The 25,137-nt window shown below is 46.5% G+C and overlaps 1 protein-coding gene across 1 annotated transcript in view; it reads right to left on the reverse strand.

Annotated features, from left to right (window-relative positions):
- CAGE1 (cancer antigen 1) overlaps window positions 1–25,137 on the reverse strand; it is a 498,804-nt gene that overhangs the window by 236,024 nt on the left and 237,643 nt on the right. The window contains exon 5 of the mRNA XM_085606352.1: window positions 14,087–14,206. Coding sequence (XP_085462478.1) covers window positions 14,087–14,206 — 120 coding nt within the window. The remainder of the gene's footprint in view (window positions 1–14,086; window positions 14,207–25,137) is intronic.

The following is a 25,137-nucleotide window of genomic DNA, read 5'->3' on the forward strand; positions in this document are numbered from 1 at the left end:
GCCCGGCTCTTTCATTTTCGGGATCAGGACGCTATCCTGCAAGCATCGAGGGTAACGGGCCCGGTCCCTTTCCAGAACGCGTCGGTGAATTTCTATCCTGATTTCACCCAGCAGGTGCAGAGGCAGAGACAGGGCTTTCTGGGGGTGAAGAGGCGCCTTCGGGAGAGGGATCTGAAGTATGCCATGCTCTTCCCTGCCAGGTTACGTGTGGTGTACGAAGACCGGACATTCTTCTTTGAGTCTCCCGCCATGGCCGATGAATGGCTGGACGCATTGCCCCGACGACGGACGGGAGAGGACACTGCCGAGGATGGGGACAGTGGCCGGGATGGGCAAGGGTGATGTTTTCAGAGCTGGTCTGCCTCGATTTGACTTTATCTAATGACTTGAATAGAGTGCAGTAAATGCGGAGGGTTGCGGGAGGACGAGGGGAGCTCTTTCTTCCCTTAGGGTACTTTTTGTAGATTTCGGGTTTGGTAGGGCGACAGGCACACTGCAAGTTGGGGGGGCTTTGTAAGCTGCAGCAGGGGTGCAGGGTGGGGGGGATGGTTGGGATTTTGGGTTTGTTGTTGGGGGGTTTGTTTCTGCAAGGCGTAGTGATCATTTTCGGGATTGTTCCATGGTGGCTCTTCGGGTGGGGGGTGGGCCTCTTTGTGTTTGGGGATGGGGGGTAGAGGTTTAAGTGTTATTAGCTGGAATGTTAATGGTTTGGGGGATCGCATTAAGCGCGGGATAGTTTTGCAACACTTGAAACGGTCAATGCCAGATGTTGCCCTACTGCAGGAGACACACCTTATAGGTAATACGTGTTATGCTCTTAATAGGAAGGGTTATAAATTCATAGCTCATTCGGGATTTTCCTCCGGGTCCAGGGGTGTGGGCATCCTAGTCAGGGCCTCGCTACCATTTGAGGTGGACTCCACCATTGTTGACGATAGGGGTGGTTTGTGGCGGTGGCGGGGAGGTGGGAAGGTAGAACTTTGGTTTTGGTTTCGGTTTATGTCCCTCCAGCCCTGCAGGCCTCCACGTTTACAGATCTGGGTAGGGCCTTGCTGGATCTCCCGGGAGGTATGCTAGTGGTGGGGGGGGATTTCAATGCTGTCGGCTCTGGGCTGCTGGATAGGTACCCGCCCAGAGACACTGGGGGGGCTTAGAAGTGGCTTCCAGACTTACTAGACACACTCGGCCTGATAGACTGCTGGAGGCTCCGGCACCCCACACAGCGTCAATACACCTTCCACTCCGGGGCGCATGGTAGCCTCTCTAGGATTGACTACCTGCTCACTTTGGCTGCGCACGCCCCATTGGTGTCTGAGGTCAGGCACATGGCGCGTGGCATATCGGACCATTCGCCAGTGTGGGTCAGGCTGGATATAGGCCGCGAGGGAGGGGGAAGGGTGGATCCTATTAACCCCTGGTACTTTCGAGATTCCAAGATGCGCAGCGCACTGGTGAAGACAGTGGATAATTTTTTCAAGGACAATCAGGGGTCCGTGGACTCGGCAGTGTCGTTGTGGGAAGCATTTAAGACCGTGCTGCGAGGGGAGGCCCTCTCACTTGTAGTGGCGGCCAAGCGGCGGAGAGATGGTGAGGTTCTGCAAGTGGAGGAGGAGATCGGGGCTTTAGAGGGAGCGTTAGAGGAGGAGGTAACAGCGGCCTCACTGCATGAGCTGAGCTTGAAGCAAGCCGAGTATAAGGACCTTGTGACAAACGCCGCTAAGACCCTCAGTAGGGAACAGAAGGGCCGCCTGTATGATGTTGGTGACAAGGCCGGGAAGCTCCTAGCTTGGCTGGATAAAAAAGAAAGGGTTAATAGAGTAGTGCCGGAGTTGACGGGAGAGGGAGGAGAGGTGATTGTGGAACCTGAGGGGATTGTACAGTCTTTCTCGGACTATTTCCGTAAGGTTTATGCCTCAGTGTCGGATAGGCCGCCCGAGGACTCGCGTGACCTCTTGAGGGATATCGCTCTGCCCTGTCTTTCTGATGTAGATAGAGATGATCTTGATGGAGACATAACGGTCGATGAGGTGGCGGGAGCTATTCGCGCGCTGAACTCGGGCAAGGCCTCGGGCCCGAATGGCTTGCCGATTGACCTGTATAAGCTGTTCCCGGATAGGGTAGCCCCTCACCTGCGCGCCATGTTCATGGAGGCGCGGGGGAGTGGGACCCTCCCGTTGGACCAGAGGCTGGTGACAATTGTTGTGATACACAAAGATGGTAAACCCCGAGATAAGTGTGCCTCATATAGGCCCATCTCGCTCCTCAACGCCGAGCCGAAGATTCTGGCTAAAATCCTGGCGGGCCGATTGGTCAGGGTACTTGGAGACTTGATTCACCCGGATCAATCCGGTTTTATCCCGCATCGCAACACCGCGTTAAACCTTCGGCGCCTTCATGGTGTGATCGCCAGGGCTGGCACGCTGCGAGAACCGGCTATTGTGGCGTCTCTTGATGCCACGATGGCCTTTGATACGGTGGAATGGGCGTATTTGTGGGCTGTGCTAGCCAAGTTCGGCTTTGGCCCTGGCTTTGTGAGTTGGGTGAGGTTGCTGTATGAGGGACCCCTTGCGAGTGTGGTGGTAAATGGCCGGGCATCGACTCCGTTCCGGCTTGGGAGGGGGACTCGGCAGGGCTGCCCCCTGTCGCCTCTGCTGTTCGCCCTTGCCCTTGAACCGCTGGCGGCGTGGATACGCTGGCACCCGGACATACGTGGCCTTCGCTGGTCGCCCGAACACGAGGACCGCATTTCGCTATATGCTGATGACATCCTGTTGTATCTTGCCTCGCCCAAGAATTCATTCATAGTGGTCTGTGACGTTCTTACATCTTTCGGTAGGAACTCGGGTCTCGTCATCAACTGGAGTAAATCGTATTTATACGTCCTGAGTGGTGAGGTTCCGCCGGTCCCGCGAACTTGTTCGATCCAGATTGCTCAGCAGGGCTTCATGTATCTGGGGATCTTTATCTCCATGGACCCCGCTTTGCGGTATGAGAGAAACCTGCTCCCCCCCCTGGCGCGCCTGCGGCGGGATGTTGAGGGCTGGCGGAGGTTGCCGCTCTCGCTCGTCGGGCGCGCTGCCTTGTTCAAAATGATGTCCCTTCCTCGGTTCCTCTACGCATTGCAGAATACTCTGGATTGGGTGCCGGCCAGGTACTTTCGGGAGGTCGAAAGCCTCCAACGAACGTTGTTGTGGGATGGGCGGCCGCGGATAGCGATTGCTAAATTGACGCTTCCATGGTATGACGGGGGTATCGCTCTTCCAGACATCCGACGTTATTACTGGGCCACCCAGTTGTCCGCGATTAACCATGGTTTTTATGGCCCGGCTCTCAGCCCTGGTTATGCCATGGACAGATGGTTGCTGCGCGGTGGGAACTATCTTAGGGCATTGTATTCGCGGTCCCTCGACTCGTCCCTCACGGGGCCCACTGGGGTGGCGGTGCGTGTATGGAAGATGGCGACTGACTCTCTGGGCTGGAAGGATAGGCTCACCCTAGCTACCCCGTTGTTTGAATCTGAAAGGTTGGGTAGGCTTTGGCATACGAAAGGGTTTGATAAATGGGACTTGATCGGCATCTCCAGGGTTGGAGATGTGCTGATTAAGGGGAGGGTGAAGTCCTTTGAAGAGTTGCAGAAGGAGTATGAGTTGGGGGCATCTGAGTTTTTCCGATATGTTCAGGTGCGTCATGCCCTGCGGTCAGTCCTTGTGGAGGGTGAGGGGGTGCCTGAGTCCTCTCCTTTGGAGGACCGGATCCTTGATGGCCATATGCCAGAGAGCACGATCTCGCTCATCTACAAGAAACTGATAAATGTTCGGGCTGATATGCTTCTGGGGCTGCGGGACCAGTGGACCAGGGACGGACTCGAGTTGGATGATGAGGACTGGCAGTCTGCTGTTTCCTCTCCTAAGGAGGTTGCGATCCCGTCGTGTCTGAGGCTGGTGCAGCTCAAGATATTGCATCGAGTGTATGTGACGGGGTCGCGCCTGGTTCATATGGGATTCTCTGAGGAAGGCCTATGTAGGAGGGGATGTGGTATGGTGGGTACTTTCCTCCATATCATCTGGGAATGTGGTGTCATCACGGAATTTTGGAGGCGAGTTCATGCGGTGATGGGGGAGGTGACGGGCATTGCTATGCAGCCGGAAGCGCGGTGTTGTCTCCTGAATGTCTGGGGGCCCACTGATCATGATGAGGCACAGACCCAGTGGGTGACTCTGGGTAACATGGTTGCTAAGAGGGACATCGCACGCTTGTGGGGTTCCGTGGGGCCCCCCACGTTAACCGCGTGGAAAGAAAATATGGACTGGAGTATGCTCAGGGAGAAGACAGTCTATTGCGCTAGAGGCCGCCCTCGGAAGTGGCATGCCATCTGGGGGCAGTGGAATCAATACAGGGGGGGAATATGTCTTGCCCCTGATCTGGATCCCCCCGAGGAACAGCTTTCTTCTTGACCTTCTTTCCAGCTTAGTATGCAGATGTGATGGTTGATTGACTTCTTGGGCCTCTGCTTTCCCCCCGTTTTCCTCTTTTCACAGTACTGTAACTGTTAGACGATTGGGGTCCGGCTCCCCCCCTGAGGGGCTAACACCGTGGGCATTCAGTGTTGTTGCCTTGCTGGGGTTTGTTGTGTGTTGTAATTATTTAAAAATGGAACCTTTTCACTGCTCCTTCAATGCACTGTGGACGCTTCTTTGTCCTCTCCTACCGAAGCTGCCGAACCTCCGGGTTGTCGGCTGAATAGCTGTGTCCAGAAATAAAGGTTTTATAAAAAAAAAAAAAAAAAAAAAAAAAAAGACTTTATTGGTGGCCTCAGATGACCAGGGATGTGGAAAAGTACGTAAAGACCTGTGAAATCTACGCTCAGGGAAAATCTGAACGGCAAGCCCCTAAGGGGTTTTTACAACCCTTGCCTACACCACCTTTTCCATGGCACACAGTTACATTAGACCTCATTGTAGATTTGCCTCTTAGTCAAGGTTTCAACACCATCCTAGTGGTGGTGGACACATTTACTAAGATGACACATTTCACGGCTCTAAAAGGGGTTCCCACAGCTAAACAACTTGCTAGACATTTCAGTACACAGATTGTGAAAATTCATGGCATCCCGAGGGTTGTTATTTCAGATAGGGGTGCACAATTCGTATCTCATTTTTGGAAGGCTTTTCTGAAAGGGTTGGGAATCGAAGCTAGGTATTCAACCAGTTATCACCCAGAGACAGATGGGCAAACAGAAAGGGTGAACCAAGAACTAGAGCAGTACCTAAGATTGTTCCTGTTGAAACAAGAAGGAGAGTGGGCAGATTATTTATGGGCTGCTGAGTTTGCACACAACAATGCCAGGAATGTCTCTACAGGCTATTCCCCATTTTACCTGAATTATGGCCGACATCCAGATTTCACTATAGGGCAGACTGATATTCAAGTTCCAGCTGTAGAAGACCTAGTATCACATTTAAAACAAGTCCACCAGACGGTCATACAAAATTTAGAACAGGCTAAGAAAAAATATAAGACCTATGCAGATAAAAAGAGACGTGAGGGCCCTCCCTTAGAGGCAGGCGATTGTGTTTGGTTAAGTACAAAGAACCTTCGGTTAAAAGGTAACAGAAAATTTCAACCTAGATTTATAGGGCCTTATCGGATAGAAGAAAAGATGTCTCACGTTACCAATCGGTTAAAACTGCCCACCAAATTGAAGGTTCATCCAGTTTTTCATGTGTCCTTGTTGAAAAAGGCTCCACTGGAACTGCGAAAAAACTTGCCTCCGAAACCCATTCCATTAGAATCTGGAGTAGAATTTGAAGTCAAGGAGATTTTAGATTCAAAGGAGGTAAAAGACAAACTGTACTATTTAGTTGACTGGAAGGGCTATGGGCCAGAGGAGCGATCTTGGGAATTGGAGTCAGATATCCATGCTCCAAGATTAGTTAAATCCTTTCATCAAAGATTTCCTACAAAGCCACGATTGAGAGGACCTCCTTTGTTGGGGGGTACTGTCAGGACTCCAAAGGATGGCTTAACAGTAGCGGGCACAGTGTTGGGCGGAGGTCATGGACCAGGAGAAAGAGTACGGGCCAGAGGCAATGGCTGGACCAGGTTGAATCGGAAAAGGAGTCTAAAGATGGCCGCCGCCTTCTAATCATCGCGGCGGTCTAGTTTATTTCTTCCCCACAGGTGCTCAGAGGCAGTTTGAGGCGCGCGCGCTGGAACAAACGCGCACTTCACCAGAGAATTCACGAAGTACGCAGGGCTAATCTATCTCTCCACGGAATTAGTGTAGAGAATATCTCACCGGGCTTTCGTCCGGTTTTCGTTTACTACCTCCGTCGGAAGTAGTTAGGAAAGAAAACAGTTAGAGTTCACACCGAGTATATTGCCAACAAGGAGAAGTTTGCTGAAGCGACAGTTGGTGGCGCCTCTTCCCAAGTGATAAACCAAGGCTGGTGTAAGAAACTCGTCGAAGAATATCCTGGGCAGAAAAGAAGTTATAAGCTAAGTGATCTATAGAATTGATAGAAGATGTCAAGACATATGTGAATATTGTAAATAATATAGACTTGGATAGAACGTACAGAAAGATAAGAAATACGTCAAAATTCCTGCAAGAAAAGGGAAGAACCTTAAAACATTTCTGAGAGGGAAATACGGTGCAGCTAGAAAGGTCTTAGACTCCAACTAGCAAGGAATTCAGTAACAATTTATGAAGAATATCTACAGAAAATAAGTACACACACTCAAGTAAGTAGATATGCTAATTAAGAGAATAGGAGAGCGTAAGGGTAAATAAGGAAATACTTACATTCAGTGATATCTTGTTGACAGGTGAATTCCAGAGTGTTATTTTCAAAGAAATATAGAGGAGAGGCACAGTGCCAGAAACGAAGGGTAGGTTAAGATCATAGGAGCAGAATAAAAATTGGGACACAGTACATGTAGGATAAATGTATAACTTGATGCTTGATTTTTAGATTCTCTCAGTCGACACGCAGTCTGCGGATAGAACCAAGAAGCAGACGTAAGAGAGAAGACCGTTTCAGGACCAGTCTCTTCTTGTTTATTATTTTATCCACTCCCCTTTCCCCCCCCGGGGGTAGATTTGAGGGTCTAGATATTTAACTGGCCCGCAGAAATATCCTTGAAGGGGAGTTGGGAATCAGCATCTCTGTTCCTGTGCAAGACATCAGAAAGAAGAATCTCGTGGCCTTGACAATACCCTACTCATGGGGACATCCCTTCCGCCTCATATTTCGCTGGGAAGGGAATCATTTCTAACTACGATCTCTAACAGAAGCTTGCCAAGTGCTGGGGTTGGACCAGCCCATGGGGGGGCGTGAGTCGGGTCCTTCCTCCCCCAACCAAGAGAGCGACCGCCACACTGGCGGAGACGTGGAGCACGAAGAGGGACAAGGCAACAAGATCTTGCAGGGATAGCCAAGGCAGCATTGGACACGATTCCTGTGGTGCTGGCCAAGACAGACGATACTTAAGAGGACTGGACATCCAGCAAACCTATGTATAGCAGAAGGGCTGGGTGGTAGGTGGGAGGGGTTGGGGATTGTTGGCACATGTTGGACCCCTTATGGTGAAACTTGTGTCACAAATTCCTGTCACACTATCGTTGGCTTGCCATGTGTTATTTGCCAACATACATGTGGTCAAAAGATTAATCATGTTGCAGTAATTCAACAATGAATTAACTGTGCCCAGTGGTTCCTTTCATTATTCATTTGTTGCTGTTTTCTGTGACCAATGCTTATTTGTTTATTGTTTACCTTTTTAACATTTGTTTTTGCTAATGCTTGTTGGAAGTAAGGAGACCGGAGAGCACGTGCATTTAAATGAGACAGCTGCTCTTTGCAGCTTAAACATGTGCTTGGTAACTGAATTGACACTTTGCCAGAACAAGCCCAGACAAAGCCCAGGATCCAGGCTATAAATAGCCTTGCTCTTCAAAGCACTGGTTGCTTGGCTTTTTGATTCCTGCACATCGTTCAAGGATTCCACAGAGCCCTGCATCATTCAAGCCTTCAAGGAAGAATTCCCCAGAGCCTTCTTCTCTTCAGCAAGCACTGTGACCTCAGCCTGTAGGCATTTCTCCCATCTTCAAGTTCAGACAGAGTTCAAGGACATTGCAGAGTCTGTGAATCACTCGGAAGAGCTAAGTTTTCAATCATTGTTTATTTTAACTCAGTCTCCTTTCCGCTTCAGTTATGTCTGTGTAAATTGCTTGGGACTTTACATGCATTTTTGATGAGTGGACATTTTGGGACAATATTGATCTTGTTAATACTATCCTTTATGAGGACAATAATTATTTTGTTTTTATGACTATTGCCTAATGTAAATGCACACGCTACTGGGCTGAGAATAGGCAATAATCATTCTTATTCTTGTAAAGTGTGTAACCCTGTTTGTACACGTATTTGGCAGCGTGTGCGCAGAGAACAGATCTTGTACAGGTCGCCTTATTTAGGCATACATGTTTTTTGTTTGTTTTAAAAGTGACTTTATTTAAAGGTGCAAGTAACTCCCTCTAAAGGTGCGCCATCCCCAAGTTGTTGGTGAATGCTGGCAGCGTATTAAGGACACTTTGGCCAAAGCATTATATGATTGAAATTAGGAAACTTCTTGCACACATTAAGGTGAGATCATAGGAAGGTATAAATCTAATGCATAAAATCTCATGTTATGATATAAATTACGTAGCCTAATACAATGCCTGTTTATGTTATAGAAGCAAACTGTATATACCATAGTCCTTACTGAGAGATGAACTAGTTGACAAGGCATCACACCAAGAAAGGTAATGTGAACATTAAACCACGTGTATGTTTTACAGGTAGTCCAATGAAATCGGGGAATGCAATGCTTATGCGCTTTGTGTAGTTTTTAGGATATATCTCAGGTAGCTTGCCGAGTAACCTTTCAGAACCTGACTGGCCCAGATGGCACATCCTCCTTTTGGTGAAGCACGAAGCGTAGCAGTCTCTCTCTCTTTGTCTCTCAACCCAAATCCCCTTCCCTCTTTGTGCACCTGCCAGGGCTTCTGTTTTTATCAGCAGCACTGAGAGGTGCTCAGGGTGGGTTGAGGAATAGTCATCGCCCCTGCAGACGGACCTGGTTTTCAGGTGAGTGGCTGGACTCACATCTTACAACTTGCAGACTTGTAAGACTGTGGGACTGAAAGTAAGTTGCTGTGTTAGTACTCAGGTTAACCTTTTTTCCAGTTTTCCCTGTTTTATCATTGGGGTCCACAGTTGCTTACACAACTGATGCAATGACACGAATGCAGGGCAATCATGAAGTCTTCCACTGCAACTAGCAGATCCCTTAGACTCAGAAGGCCGTTAAACCCCATATCCCACATCACTCTAGACAGCCCCAATGCAGACCACACCATGTGAGAGGGCTCAATAACCTGGTAAAATGCAGGGCGGTATTATCACATTTAGGAAAATTCGAGCGCAGATATCTGTCTCCTTCAGGAGACCAATTTGCTCTCCAAAGATTGCCACCGCTTTAGGTCCTGTGCTTTCCCACACCTATTTTTCTCCTCGGCCTCCACGAAGACACAGGGTTGGCCATCTTGGTGGCACAGTTCTTCAAGGTGAGAGTGGGACAGAAAGAGGCCGAACTTAGGGGCAGACTCCTCACTTACCGTTTCACGCTGGGGGGGGCAGTCCTCGGTAGTGAGCTCTATATACACCCCAAACGACGGGCAAGAGACATTTCTATGCACAGCATTAGCAGAGGCGATGTCTACCATTGAGAGGGATGGTATTACTAGGAGGAGACCTCAAGTTGGTATTCGATAATGCGCTAGACATATTGATACAGAGGCATGGGCAGGCGGGGGCATTATCGGAGGGAGGTCACACATGGCTAAGGGACATGGGGCTAAGGTACCTGTGGAGGGCCTCCCATCCTCTAACTCCTTTTTCTCTAATGCACATAAGACATACGCTAGGTTGGACTATTTCCTGGGCACAACAGACATACATGCACTCACCACGGAGTCGGAAATCCTCACAGCAGCGCTTTCAGATTATGCCACAGTGATACTTTCACTGTCCCTCCAACCACTGGAGCACCCCACCTGTCAGTGGCGATTACGGGATACTATGCTACAACGCCCGGAGGTGGTAGCATAGATTCAACTAACTATCACAGAATAGCTTGCACACAACGGCACCCCGACATTTCCATCGCCACATTATGGGAAGCGCTCAAAACAGTAGTCAGGGGCGAACTCATCGCAATTTCAGCCACTGACAATATAGCTCGAAAAGAAAAAAGGGAGGCCCTTACAAAACAAATCAAAGAGCTAGAACTCATTCACCAACACACAGGCGCCCCGAGGAACTGGCATCAACTGTCAGACTTTTGCTCCCAACTTTCGGTCGTTCAGCTCACACGGAGGTTTTCCCAGAAGAGCAGCAGCTTGCAGGAAACTTGACAGTTCCAGCTATTACTGCCTCAATGCAGATTAATCTATCTAACATCGACAGCCGACCCATCTGGCCTTACACAGAGAGTTTTTACCCTTTTAGTGCCATTGTTCCGTTCTCATGTATAAGGAGCCTCACATGCCCTTAAATAACTTCTGCCTCTTCATGGAGGCGACCTATGATCCCCTCACCCACCTCCACACCACAGTCCTGATGGAGACCCCAGCGTAAGGATTGTAAATAGCCTAGTGATCTTTTGGGGTCGAAACGTCGAAATTGTTCAATTAAGCCAGCTTGAACAACAGAGATTTAGTACTGTGTAAACATTTGAGACCATGGCTTAAAAAAAGTTTTTGTGTGTAAATTGTGACTAAGAGGCTCGATGAATGAGCCACATGTTCTTTAAGTGATATATTGTTTTGATGTACTTTACACATTTGCAGTCACTACCCTACCCTCACTTAAATCACTATCACCTAACCCCATCTTTCTCTTTTTCCTTCCCCACCTAGGGATATCATTGTATATAATAATATGTGAACAATGTCAATAACAGGTCAATGCTCAGTGTGAATTAAAATACCATGAGCAATATATAATTTCTGTCTCAGTCTTGAATTTATATTTATGTTGTGATTTTGAAATTGTATTATCATTTTCTGGGACCACTGTTCCTATGTACTGTCCTATACCCAGGTCCCAGAGACTAGCTTTGGGTTTACCTTTCTTAGGTAACTTTTTGCTCCCAACTGGCGAGCCTTGATTCGGTTCAGGCAGAATACACTGCCCTCCATCTACGCCATTCCTTCTATGTCGGCGGAGATAAAATGTGGCCGACTTCCAGCAAACAAACTGCACGCTCAGCGGCAGAACCTGGGGGTGTCCTCGATTCAGACGTCGTGGGGGAGCTGGTGACAGAAGACAGAGCTATAGCGAATACCTTTATGGAATTCTACAAGCACTTATACTCAGGCCAACACTTAGACCCCAGAGGCAGCACCTGGCATCTCCAATTTGCACACACGACCCATCTCTCACCAGAATTAAACATGCATTAGCAAAGCCTTTAGGTCTGGCTATTTATAAAGAGCACATTTACATGCCCTTCAAAGGCCGCAATCTGCACTTTCAAGAAGAAGGCAGCAGTACTGTAATGTAAAATAAAGGCTCCTTGAGTAATCCCTCTTTACTGCAGTCAAATGTAGTAGCTTAAGCTGTTACGAGAGGTCACTTGAGACAGACACAAATGCTTACCGTAGCAGGCTGCATTACCTTAAGCCACTAGTGAAGGTCCTATGAGTCGGACGCAAATGCTTGCTGCACCCTGCTGCGGTACTAGAGGTCTCGTGTGTGACACAACACTTCAGTACCTCAAGTTGTCACTATTGTTCCCTTGAGTCACACACAAGTGTCCCATGGGCTTCCATCACTGCCCTTTCAATTTGAGGATGCCAAAGAATTATGAACCTGCTAGGTGTCCTGAAATGTTTTCTTTACTTGAAAGTGGAGAGGAGAAATGGCAAAAATCTCAACTGTTCTTTTATTCTGACCAAGCAAATTAAAGAGAGGGCTTGGAGTCAAAAGATAAATTTGCATATTCATGCTAGCAAGTCTAATGATTTTTGGTTGTTTTCTATGGCCTAAATACGTTTGAATGCAAGGCTATGATTATCAAAGTCGCTAATAAGACTCTTTGTGCATCTTCTCTATGTTTTTGATGGGGTTATCATATTATCAATAGTTACCATTCACCAGTACTCACAAAAATCTTGGGTTTAGTTGCGCTTAAGGAATAATTCTTTAGCTGCTTTCCTGAACACATATGACACCAGTATAGGCTGGAAGTGGTATAAGATTGGCAAAGAGAGACTGAGGACTTAAAGGCTGTGAGGAAAGAGGGAGGAGAGGGAAGTAATAAAGTGTAAGTCTAACAGGAGAGGGTAAGAGAAGTTAAAATAATGACAGCAGTCCCACAGGGTGGGGGGATTAAGATCATTCCAGGTCTCAAAACAAATGCGAAGTGATTCTACACGGCAAGAGCTCTTGCCACGCTAGATCGCTAGAAGGTCCTACCTACCATCATCTTTGAATTGCTGATTTTTCATGTAATTGATACATGCATGTACCTGAGTAATTGCCTAGTGAGTGTTTTCAGCCTGTATGTTAGTTTGCCTAGGAGGAATGCTGGTTATTGTGACCTTACCTCCAACAAACTAGGCAAACTTATTGAGTGGTCAATGTGTGGGTTTGGGGTTAGGTTTAGGTTCAGGTTTAGGCATTTTAAGGTCTATGAGGAGTGTTGATCAGCAAGTTGTTGCCAAAGTGTTTCCAATGGGAGCAAGGATTATGTGGTATTGGTATTCCAATTCCTCACTCAGTATTTTAATGGTTCCTCCTTTATGTGTACCTGCTTAGTATTGTAATTGTATGTATCATACAGAATGTTTACTGTTGAAGAGAAGCTAAGATAACAGTTCTGGGCTGTGCGCCTTACTGCTCTGCGGAGGCTGGAGTTTCTCTATAATAAAATATTTATCTACTTACTCTGTGGCCTAAGGTCATTTACCCTTTCTCTCCAAAGTCACAGATTGCTGTTCAAGAGTCTCCTTTTTTAGCAATTTCAATGGAAGACGTCTAAATTAAACTAGTACTAGGTTCTAATACAAGACCAGGGGCGTCCAAAGAAGCTCCAGTAGTGTTGGGTCCATGACACATTTTGAGGACAATTACTAATAAAATGAGTTCCATTTAGATTTACTGTAGGTACATTTATCTTACATAGTTATCCTGAAAATCTGGCATGGATTATGTCATCCTGGTACTCCTCTTTTAGACACTGGGAAGAGGACAGCGCATGTTCATGGATCATTTTTTTCTTTTGATGTTGTCATCATTCTTAGCTCAGTATTACCTCCTACTACTGCTGAACGTTTACAAGCTTATTTATGAGAGGCTTGCGTCATGTTTGCACCACGCAGCTTGGTAAATGTGTGAAGTCAGATTTTTGAAGCCACGCAAAGTCAGTATGCGTGGCTTAAATATTCTGGAGTAACGTAACGCAGTGCCAATCACTGCATTGCGTTACTCTGCCATAGGAAGGGGTTCCATGGGCATTGCGTGGGTGTTCCCATGCAAATACCATGGATTTTGACACTGCCCTAGATTTACAGAAAATTGTAAACCTGGGGATGCTCCAAAATCTTACACCTTCCCAGGGGAGGCGTAACAAGGAGAAACATATTTATTTTTCCTCTTTTCTTCCTCTGTGCTGCATTCTGCAGCACACATAGAAAGAGGAAGATGCTTCCCAGGATTGGTTTTATGCAGGAAGGTGCCCCTTCCTGCACAAAACAATCCTCTTATAATGCAGGCACCCTTGCACCAGGATGCAAGAGTGCCTGCGTTGGGGCTAGGCTGCCAAAAAGGTGCAAGGGAAAGGTCAGTAATGTGCTGCCATACATCTTTCATAGCAGTCTTCTATTTATATCAGAATATAGTGTTATGATGCATGTAAAACATTAAAACAAAGTTGTTAAAAAGAAACTTTAGGCATTTTCTTGTAGGTGTATATGTATTTGTAACGTGAAAGAAACAAGCTGCAGTTAAAAAGGTATAATCAAAAGATGTCATACCTCCTTTGACAAATTCTCCTTTTTATTGTTCAAATCTTTTATTTTTTCTTTAAGCTCAATGATCCTTTCATTCTTGCTGTTTTCGTCTGAATGCTCATTGGATAAGCAGCTATCGGAGTCCTAAGAAAAATTAACCATATGGCAAAAGTAAGCATATATGAATATTCTGGACATGTAGAGAGTGTAATGATACAACGCTAATTTTTATTTGTAAAGTAAATAGCATTCAGATACCTTGGTTGTGACTATGTTCATTTTAGTCCAGACACCTTCCCACTATCAACTTGTGTGTAGCCTACCACATATTGGCAGGCCTGGAAATTGCTTCTAGTGTTGTTAAAACCTAGCTTTGAGTGCCAATTATGTGCAGGACATGAATGACTCAGATGCAGCATGCCTCCACCCCAACCATATGCATACCCTTACCTATTCCCTTTGAAGAAACAAGCATTTTAAATGAAATAGGTCTTGCATTTGGGACCTCTTTTGGCCACATGTGGTACTGCACCCTGCAAAATGGGTAGGTATAAAAGATTGACATTTATAAAGTCAATAACTCTAACTCCAACAAATGCGTGACCTATTGTATTTTTTAATGCTTGTTTTTAGATATGGTGTTAGGGAAGCCCTTTTTAGTTTACTAAAATTATATTCATAATATACTTATTTATAGGGATTTTCTGCCATCGCTCTTCATTGCTCTGTTGTGACGCTCATATTTAAATTCTGCTTACTACATCACACATCATGAGGCAATGGGTTAGTTCACTTCAGCCAGTGGCTAACTCCACTGTGAGGAAATTCTCCCCGTCCCAAGTCCACACCCAAAAAGTAGTTCTCCTCATGACGTGCTCGTAGCTTCAACAACAACAAAGTTGTGGAAAGACCATGAAGAAACAAAACAAAAAAAGCACTGGCAAAGCTAAAAGACGAGCAGTCAAAACCAGACCGATTGGCTCTTCATGCACTTTTTACAGCAAAAAAAACCCTTTCTCCTAGCATCTATGTTATATACTTTCTCCGTATTAAATTTAGAAAAGTGGCTGCCTCGTGACGTTTGGGTAAGCATAGTTTATATAGTCATACCTTCTAACTGTACTTTTTCGGCATACAATTGTGCTTTAATGTTCTCGTTTGCTCATACAGATATATTCTGACTGCGAGCTGTTCATATATATTATTTCAAATCACTCAGTGTGCTCTTTTAAAGCAAGAAAACACGTTCAGATATGGAACGTGGCAATATATTTATAAAAACTTGTAAACCCAAAAAATTTATTAAACGTTCTCTTGGCTTCCTTCGGTAAACATTCTCAAGACTAATGGCTCATCCTTCGCCGTGCAGAGTATCAGTCTCTGTGATTATAGTTCTTACATTTCTCTTCGTCCTGCTGATCAAGAAAAGCATTTGATCTTCCAATTACTCTTGCTGAAGTGGGTCTTTTTGACAGAAAACAAATAGCATGTGTGGAGGATGCCATGGTGGTGGTGGGGGGGTCAGGCGCTGGACATGCACACACCCCTGGAAGTTATTTGGAGCTCCCCATTCAGCACACCCCAGGCAGACAGCCCTTTCCGGCAGCCCTTCTAAAAACTCTCCGAAGTGGTATTACATAAGAACCAGAGGCTTACTGCCAGACTGTGGGGGCTGTTCCACGCCACGGCCTGCGTAATGGCTTCAGATTGCTGTTGGCCTGCCTGCCTGATGTCAGCTGGAGAGGGAGCTCTCGAGCTGTGATACCCCTCCCTCCCATCTGTTTTTAGTTGAAACGTATGTTGCTGTGATTTTGTTTCAATAAAATAAGCAATTAAAACAAATCTATTTGATCAGCTGCAGTACACACATGATGCACTGAGCGCTCTCACACTCTGCTCTCCAACATTTATAGAATTGAAAATGGGGCAAAAGCGCAGCGCCCGTGCTGACAATATGAAGATGGGCGTTGTGCTGCATAAACTTTATGAAACTTTAAGCCACAGCAAGGCACCTGCATTCATATTATCAGTACAGGTGCAGCGCTTTATTAAAGCGCGGTGCTTGTGTTGATAATATCAAAGCAGGTGCCACGCTGAAGTATAAACTTTATGCTGTAGTACGACGCCCGCTTCCATTTTATCAACACAGACGCCACACTATATTAAAGCCTGGAGCCCATGTTAATAATATGAAAGTGGGCACTGTGCTGAAGAATAAACTTTATGAAAGTTGATGCAGCAGCCCGACGCCCGCTTTCATATTATCAACACGGGCGCCGCGCTTTATGAAAGTGTGGCAAAAGGTTGATAATGTGAAAGCGGGAGCCGTACTGCAGCATAGAGCATGGCTCCCGTGTTGATAATATTAAAATGGGTGCAGTGCTGTGAGATAAGGAATCGACGGTGGAAAGTAAAAAATGTTTTTAAAAGAGTTCTCCCAAGCACTAACAAGAGGCAGTGACAACAAAGTAAAAATAAAAAAAGAGTTCTCCCACAGCTGAAGAACCAAAGTGTAAGGAAACTGTACTTTACCTGCACTGTACTTGACTTTGCCTTGAAGGGAAGTGACGTATCGGCAAAGCCAACGAAATAGGAGGCAGCAAAAAATACTGACAGTTGAATGAACCATTGGTAAATAGCAGGCGAGAAAAAAGTTGGATTGAATACAGCATGTCTTGCAGACAGCGCATGCGCGCTGTAGCTCGACCTAAAAAGGAGAAAATAAATGTGTGTTTTAGGCCAATGCAAACACAACGAGATAATGGACGGAGCGCTGAAACTATTCAGACACTCACTCCCAGTCACAGATCTGGGTTGAATCCATCATCATTCTTTATCTCACTTCGCCTACCCAGTTCAGACTTAGCCATCTGCAAATCAGTCTTGGGAAGAGTCCCACTCAAACTGCCAAGCCAGGTCTTTCCTGGACCAGAAACAAGCATCCTGGGACTGGTTTCAGGCTGACACCCCTCATCAGCCAGGCTGGCCTGAATCCAGTGGCAAAGTGAGCAAGGGACCCACGTCTGGGCATACCCTGCCAACTTAAGGCGAACAGAGCAAATACAAGGAGATGATGGACAGAACACTGAAACTTTTAAGACACTCACCCCCAGTCACAGATCTGGCTGAATCCATCATCGTTATTTAGCTCACTTTGCCACTTTGGATTCAAGCTGACCTGGCTAATGAGGGGTTTTACCCAAAACCGGTCCCAGGATGCTTGTTTCCGGTCCAGAGAAGACCTGGCTTGACAGTTTGGGCTGAACTGTTCCCAAGAGGAACAGAGTCAAGACTGATTCACATATGGCTGGGTCTGAACTGGGGTGGCGAAGTGAGCTAAAGAGCAATGATGGATTAAACCCATATCTGTGACTGGGGGCAAGTGTCTGAAAAGTTTCAGTGCTACATCCGTCATCTCTAACCCCGGGCGGGTAACTCCGCTCCCCCAGCGGAGTTTACAGAGTTTTGCCTACTCTGTGCTCCGTTGCAAATGCGAAGTTTAGGTAAAACTCAGACTCCATGATGGAGCGGAGTTAGCCGGCCCCTCCATTCTCCCTAATCAATTTTAATTGAAAAGGGAGGGGGGAGGGAGCGGAGTTCCACAAGTTTTTTTCCAATTCCGTGGCACTCGGCGTAGAGGCACTACACCAGCTCCGCCCGGGCTTAATCATCTCCTGGTGTTTGCTTTGTTTTAGGCCAATACCTGATCACTGGGTGGGCAAAAGTAATGGGAAACACCTTACAGACTAAGCATAACAGGGTCACCTTGAAATAACTTTATCCTACTCTTAAGTGCTGGTTTTTTCTCATTCTCAACTTGTAAACAGATTCTACAGCAACTAAGAATAAAAAAAGGAGGAGATAGATGCAGTGTCACTGTTAGACTTGGGGGTCTCTAGTTGGCACAGGTATGCACTTGTGACAAATAGGGACCCTTGCCTCTAGTCAGGGTAAGGGGGTACACTCCTAAAATAACCCTTGCTCACCCCCTTGGTAGCTTGGCACGAGCAGACAGGCTTATCTCAGAGGCAGTGTGTAAAGCATTTGTGAACACATACAGTAATCAAGTGACAACACTACAGATGGACACCACACCGGTTTTATATCAAAAATAAGTATTCCTTATATAGATTTACCACAAGACCATTAAACGACAAAAATACACAATACGGTTACTTTAGATGGTAGAATTTTGCTGAGTTCTCTTTAGTTCTTAAATGCAACACTTTAAGTCAATGTACCTTTTAGATGCGACACGCAGGGCAACAAAAGTGTTGCAACGATGTTGATGCGTTGAAGATTTTGGTGCAAAGAAATAAAGACGTGAAGATCTTCCAGATGCGGCACGCTTCTCCGATGTTTGCGAGAAGACTCGACTCGATGCGTCAGCTGCAGCGGCGACACACTTTATGCGATGCGACGACAGCAGCCTTGGTGGCGACACTCTTCTCCAATGTTTGCGAGACGCTTCCGCTCGATGCGATAGCTTGCAGCGGCGACACACTTTACACGATGCAACGACAACAGCTCTGACGGCGGCACGCTTCTCCGTGGATACGAGGCGCTTTTCTTGATGCGGTGCAATGCGACAGCTACGATGGCTGCGATGGCGTCACGCTTCTTCCTCGATGCGAGACTCTTCGCTTGATGCGGTGCAATATGTCAGCTACGATGGCTGCGATGGCGATACTTTCTTTTCAGAGTGCAGGGCAGAGACATCAGACGCACCACAGGAGGTGGAGCCAGCATTGTGGAGGGAAGGCACAGCCCTATTCAGGTCCCAGGTGCAACTCTTCCCACCCATCTAGTTGCAGATCTCTCTATTCACCACTGGGACACCTCACCCTGTCTCCTGGAATTCCCCAGCCCTGTCACTCAAACTCCTGACAGGGAATACACAGCCTAGCAGAGGCAGGTTTGAATGGTTAGACAAGAAAATGCCTAATTTCTAAAAGTGGCATTTTCAAACACAGAATGTTAAAACCAACTTCACTAATAGATGTATTTTGTCATTCTCAGTTCAGGTATACTAAATTCGAATTTCTACCATGTTCCCCGAGTCAGTTAGGATTATGAGATGTAATAACCAAACTGTCCATTTAGGCCTATGGAGAACAGGTAGCCTTGCAATATTGAAAAACGAAAATGGCTGTAATTCACTATTAGAACATGCCACACACAACAGGGCATGTCCTACCTTATCCTTACAATGCACCCTGTCCTTGGGCCTACCATAGGGGTGTCTGATATGAAGAAAAGGGGAGGTTTAGGGACTGGCAAGTGGGTGCACTTGCCCAGTAGGCATGACAGTACCAGACTGCACGCAGGCTCTGCAATGGCAGACCTCAGACATACTTTTACAGGCTGCTTCTGTGGGTGGCACAACCAGTGCTGCAAGCACACCAGCAGTATTTGGATTTACAAGCCCTGGGCACTCCTGGTGCACTGTACTAGGGTCTGACAGGTAAACCAAACCAACCAATCATGGAATCACAAATTCATACATTAATTTACCATAGGGAGCACTTGCAATGTGGCACTGGACAGCAGTGGCACAGTGCCCTGAACAACTAACACCAGCAAAAACACACGAGGCAACAGCAAAAAATGGAAGGGAGACCCACGCCAAGGTGCCAGGTCTAACAGTCAGGCAGGCCCATCCTGGGCAAACATATTTCAGAGGACTTCCTGGCATCGCTCTGGAAAGAAGCCCTGAGAGCGTTTTGTCAACATAACGAATGTGGGGTAGCCAACAGAGTTGCCCATTATGTCATTCACTGTACTTTCCTGTAAAATGCCACAATACCACCATAGCCCTTGAACAGTACTTATTGACCCTGAATAGAGATTAGCGTTTATACAACGTGCACCAATCGGTGATACTTAAAGCTGTCCACAAATTATGGCATTAATAGCCTATTAGCCTTCATCAGTGTATCCAAAAATCACAAAAAGGTGGTCCAAAGAAGGTAGAGTCTTGGTTCAGGCCGAACAGAAACACAAGCAATATCTTATGCTCAGATTGTTCAAGATCTTCTCAGTTGATGAAGCATGAGGACGAAAAAAGAATCTTGAAAGAAAAATCACTTTATTCAGATGATAGTGTCTGAGGTAAAAAAGGGCCTACAGCTCACTTCTAGACCTGACTCACGATATTGCCACCAACGAAGTCTTCCATCAAAGACGTTTAATGTCACAAAAGACCATTGGCTTAAAAAGGCTTGTGCACCAAATTGTTCAGGACCAGGTTCAGGTCCCAAGAAGCAAAGGAACACTTACTGGTCCTATAATATGTCTCTGGTCAAGGAGAAGGCCTATTGATGCCTTTTCTGGAAGGCCAAAAGGTTAGTTTTGCATGTATTTGTATTCGTCTCAGCCAGGTGATTCAAAAAGACATAGCACTATCCACACACTGAACATGGTGATTAGGTCTCGCCTACGCAGCGCACATGCGCTGCGTAGGCAAAAGACCTTTAGCAATCGCTTCGGCTTTTCAGCCAAAAACATGCACGCGTTCCATTGCCTTCAATGGCAACGCGTGCACGTGAGGCGATTTCCTTGCGGGAGCGAGCTTGACACCATATGTTTGTAATTAACATACAAACATATGGTGCCCCCTGGCTCTCTCCTGCAAGGGAAACGCTTTGTGTGCTGTCGGGAGCACTCCACTAAACCCTCCCACTTTTAGCGCGAGGCGCGCGTGCTTGTTTGGTTCAGCCGGTGTTTACACTTTCTGTGCCTGATGGTCAGTCATCTTCGGGCGTCTTAGGTGTCATTTCTCTCTCTGAAAGAAGACCTTTACCTATGTGTCAAAGTGCAATAGTGTAACATCAACCCTGTATATAGCTTCATTTTGATAAATAAAAGCTTGGCCTGCCTCATGGAAGTTTCCCTCCGCGATGACTCTGCCGGGCCGGCACGTCAAGGAGCGCCTTTTTCCAGCCAGTGTTGAGGCTGTGACCCGCGGCCTCACCTGGGATAGCCCTGTCTCGTCCTTTCAGCTGTGGGAATCATCTGCTCGCTCCTTGGTCTTGCAGGCTCACTCGACCCTTACTCTGCGGCCGTAAAGCTGTTATAATGTGGACTGGGAGCGGGGTGAAGGAAGGTTCAATTAACTGAAGATGTGCAACGCTCATTGGGCTCAAAGGGCTTCAGCCCCTCGTCGTGTGTGTCAGCCCGGGCTGAGACAGCTTCCCGGGAACACACACAGCCAGAGTACTTCACAGGTCTTTAAAAGACCATTTAATTGTTTTACTTGAGAGCGTTTAGGAGCAAACTGAGAGGGTGGGAGGCATCTGAAAGGGGTCCGAAGGTATGAACTGGTATGGGGTCCTGTAGCCAGGGTGGGGGGGGAGGAGGGCGGAGGGTGTCCTGGAGAAATGTGCGTGTGTATGGCGAGGAATGGGCCCCCAAGCTGGACCTTTACTAAAAACCTCGCTGCCATGAGCCAGGCTGGCTCCTGCCCCTCGAAGCCTTCATTCAATGCTGGATCATGAATGAACTCCGTCACTTGTTTGCTTGAAGTGGGGGTGGAGGAGGGTGGGGGACGTGGACTCCTCAGACACATGTCCACCTCTGCGCCTCGGGTTGTGTGAGAGCTTTTACCAGAGCGTTGTGTTGGCATGTTCAATGCTTGTTGAACCTGGCACGCTAAGTTACTTACATTTCTCCTCGCCTAAAATGTTCATTTTTTTTATTCTGTCTATTTATTTCGTATTGTTTTTTCAATGACCATTGCCTTTTTGAACGTTTTTCCAATCTGCATCGATTTCTATTTACACCCCGCTGCTAACTTCTGAATGTTACGTTTTGAAATTATAGCGGCAAATCCAAAGTTAAAACGGGGCAAACGCTAAAGAGTGGTTGAGGAAGATCTCTACACCTGCATCACCCCAGGGTTTTTTTAAATAGACAATTGCTGCTAATACATTTTTCATATTGGGTTAGTTTAAGCCAACCAGAACTACACAACCCAGAATGGATTTTAGCTCTGATTCTTGCAGACCCGCTGCACCCGTGAAACGTCACATCAGTTTTAGGGAGCAGGCCCAGCCGGACCCAGACTGACTCATCCCCCTCATTGAAGGAGGGCTGTTCTGGCGTGAATGAAGTATGGCGCTCACTCGCCAAAGACTGAATGCAGTGATGTTTTTCTAATTAGCGGTTTGTCAGCACCAGTCATATATACAAACATTAAAATATTCCTGAACTATGGCGTGCATGAGACCAGCACCCATTTGAAGGATTTGTAATTCTAAATAATAAATAAATGTCTTGCACTCTAAATAGTAAAGCCCCTGACAGTGTTTGCTGGCTGGGGTTGCAATAGTCACGGTGGGAATTTAAAATGCCTGCTTTGAAAAAGCTTGTTTTAAACTTGTGCGGACTGTGCTGAACGGGTTTGGTCAAAAGTGGGTCCTGTGTCCTACATGGGTAGTTTTTGTTTGAAAATGGAAGGAGCCCGTTCATACAAACCTAGGACAGCAGAAAAAAACACAAGTTTGTTAATCAATCATGTTGCTGAATCGATTCTTAGTTTTTAGCTCTTCTCTGGTAATGTGAGTGGAAAGTCAGCCTTCCTGGGGACCACGTACCCCTCAGGGCGCAGCTCCATGGGGGATGTTTGGGGTGTGACCCCCCCCCCCATAGAAATGGATTTGGTGTGTGTTGATTCCAGGGGCTTCGCCCTCCTAGCACAGAGGCAGGTCTCTTTACACCCGCCACCCCCTACTCCTCATCACACAAACCAGGCCAAAAATAAACAAAGGACTGATGACTTATGTAGTGAAGAGAGACTAACTTATAACACTTATAAGGTCCCAAAGGCGAGACCTATTGGCTATGCCAATGCTTGTTTTTCTTTGCTACTGCCAACTGACAGAATTTCAGACATGGGGGAGTTAAGAGTAGACAGTGTACCAAAGAAATGGGTCACCGGTACCAGAAAAGACTCTTTAGAGCCCTTCAGTTAAAGCTCCAGTGCTAGTCATGTGTAGTTGACAAACAGTTTAAGTGATCAGCAGGAGTCTCAAGGAACCTATGCTGTTTCATAGAACCCAAATTTATCAACTACTCTCTTTATTTTTTAAATGAAACCTCGAAATACGAGGTTACATTTCACTTAATATGTAAGTGAACGTGGAATCTTTTCTCATCTTAAAGTAATGGATCAATGGAGTGTTGTGATTAGTGCCACAACTAGAATACCACTACTATCTCTACCACACTTATTGGTACTACTCGTACACCTTTATCCAATAACACCAACAGTACTGTATTCCATACTGCAACTAATACTATTAGTACCACAGTAATTATATTACTACTGCTTGGAGAAATATGCCAAGTGGTGTTACTATTGGTACTATTTATATATATCATTACTACTGGTACAACTACTGTTTGTACTTCTACTAATATTAATACTACAGGTAGCACTAGCAATGCTCTGAATACTAACACCGCTACTAACATTACTTGCACTACTACCGCTACAAGTTAAACTAATGTTGCCAGTGCTACTGAACTACTTCTACATACACTACTAAAAGCAATACTATTACTAATGGTACTAGTAATACTAACAATTACCCACTCATACTTATTATCTTCCTCATAATATCCTCAAAGTATTAAAAACCTATTTTCCAAAGTCTTTGGCAAGCTAACTGTTAGAAATTGAGTTTCTGGATCACTAGGGTATGCACCCAAGTTAGGCAGAACCCACCACTCTAGTCAGGGCAAGTCAGATACACACTAAGATAACCTGTTCTCACCCTCTAGTAGGATGGCGCAGAGCAGCTAGGCTCATCATCAGAGGCAATGTGTAAACTATTGTGCAACACACTAACACAATAAATACACCGCAAAAGAGACTCCACACAGATTTATAAAAATAGCTCTCTATAATATAAATCACAAAAGACGAAAACAACATGTATCAAATAAGTAATTTGCAAATAATGCAGGTTGTTAGGGTAAATCACCTTAATTGCAGTTAAAACATATGGGTATATCACACCTGCGCTCATATTACACATTATATGGTTATTTCTGTGCGCCTTGTTGAAACGATAAGCGGCCAAGGTGACACAGGCACCCAGTGTGCGGCGCTAGATTGGTGGGCATGCGGGCCCACAGGTCGATCCTAGCACTCAGCAGCAGAGGGCGGAAGTCTGAGCTGCAAAGGCTTCTCTCCTTGCTACAGTGTTTAAGCCAACCAGAACTACACCACCCAGAATGCAGTAGGTTGTCGCAGGTGCTGAATCATTCACTCCGGACAGCTCCAAGTGCAGAGTCAGAGTGCAGATTCTAAGTGCTGAGACTCCTGGGGGGAAGGCAAAGAGCGCTCCGTGACTCAGAGCGCCCAAGTTACCCAGCACAAGTCAAGGGAGGGACTCGCCGGTCCTGGGCAACGACACCAGTCTTCCAATGATCCTCTTGAGTGCATGCATGATCTTGGCAGAGTCCATCTTCGGTGCTGCGGCGCCAGCTGTACAAACCAGGGTGCTTCATCCTGATGGAACTGCCAGCGCTTCAACAGCCCTCAGAAGAATGATAGATCAGCTACACACTGATCTTTGCAAAAGCCCCACGGCAGGACTCACCAGCTGCACAGCCAGACAGCCCGGACAGGTAGGGGAATCTTTGATGGCAAAAGCAGAAAGTAGGCAGCAAGTCAGCTCATCAAGGCAGTTTGCAAAGTGGCAGGCCCTTTTGCAGCCCAGCAATCAGTAGGCAGTAGGCCAACACATCAAAGCAAGTAGCAAGAATGGCAGTTTCTCCTGGCAGCACAGCGGTCCTCCTGGCACTGTGGAGATGTAGAGCCAGGAGCGTCTGGTTACAAGTCCCACGCAGTGTCTAAAGATATTGGGTCAGAGCCTCAATACTTATACTCAAAAATGCCTTTGATGTAGGGGGTGACCTCAAAAGAACCCTTAGAAGTGCACAAATATACCTTTCAGCCCAGCCCTGGCTCCAGTCGATCAGTAGGGGTAAATTATCCCTTTGTGTGAGGGCAGGACAGAAGGTATTAAGATGTAATGTGAATCACCTCTCCCTCTCCCTGCCCAGGA

This window comes from Triturus cristatus, chromosome 5_2 (assembly GCF_964204655.1).
Source record: "Triturus cristatus chromosome 5_2, aTriCri1.1, whole genome shotgun sequence".
Taxonomy (NCBI): Eukaryota; Metazoa; Chordata; class Amphibia; order Caudata; family Salamandridae; genus Triturus; species Triturus cristatus.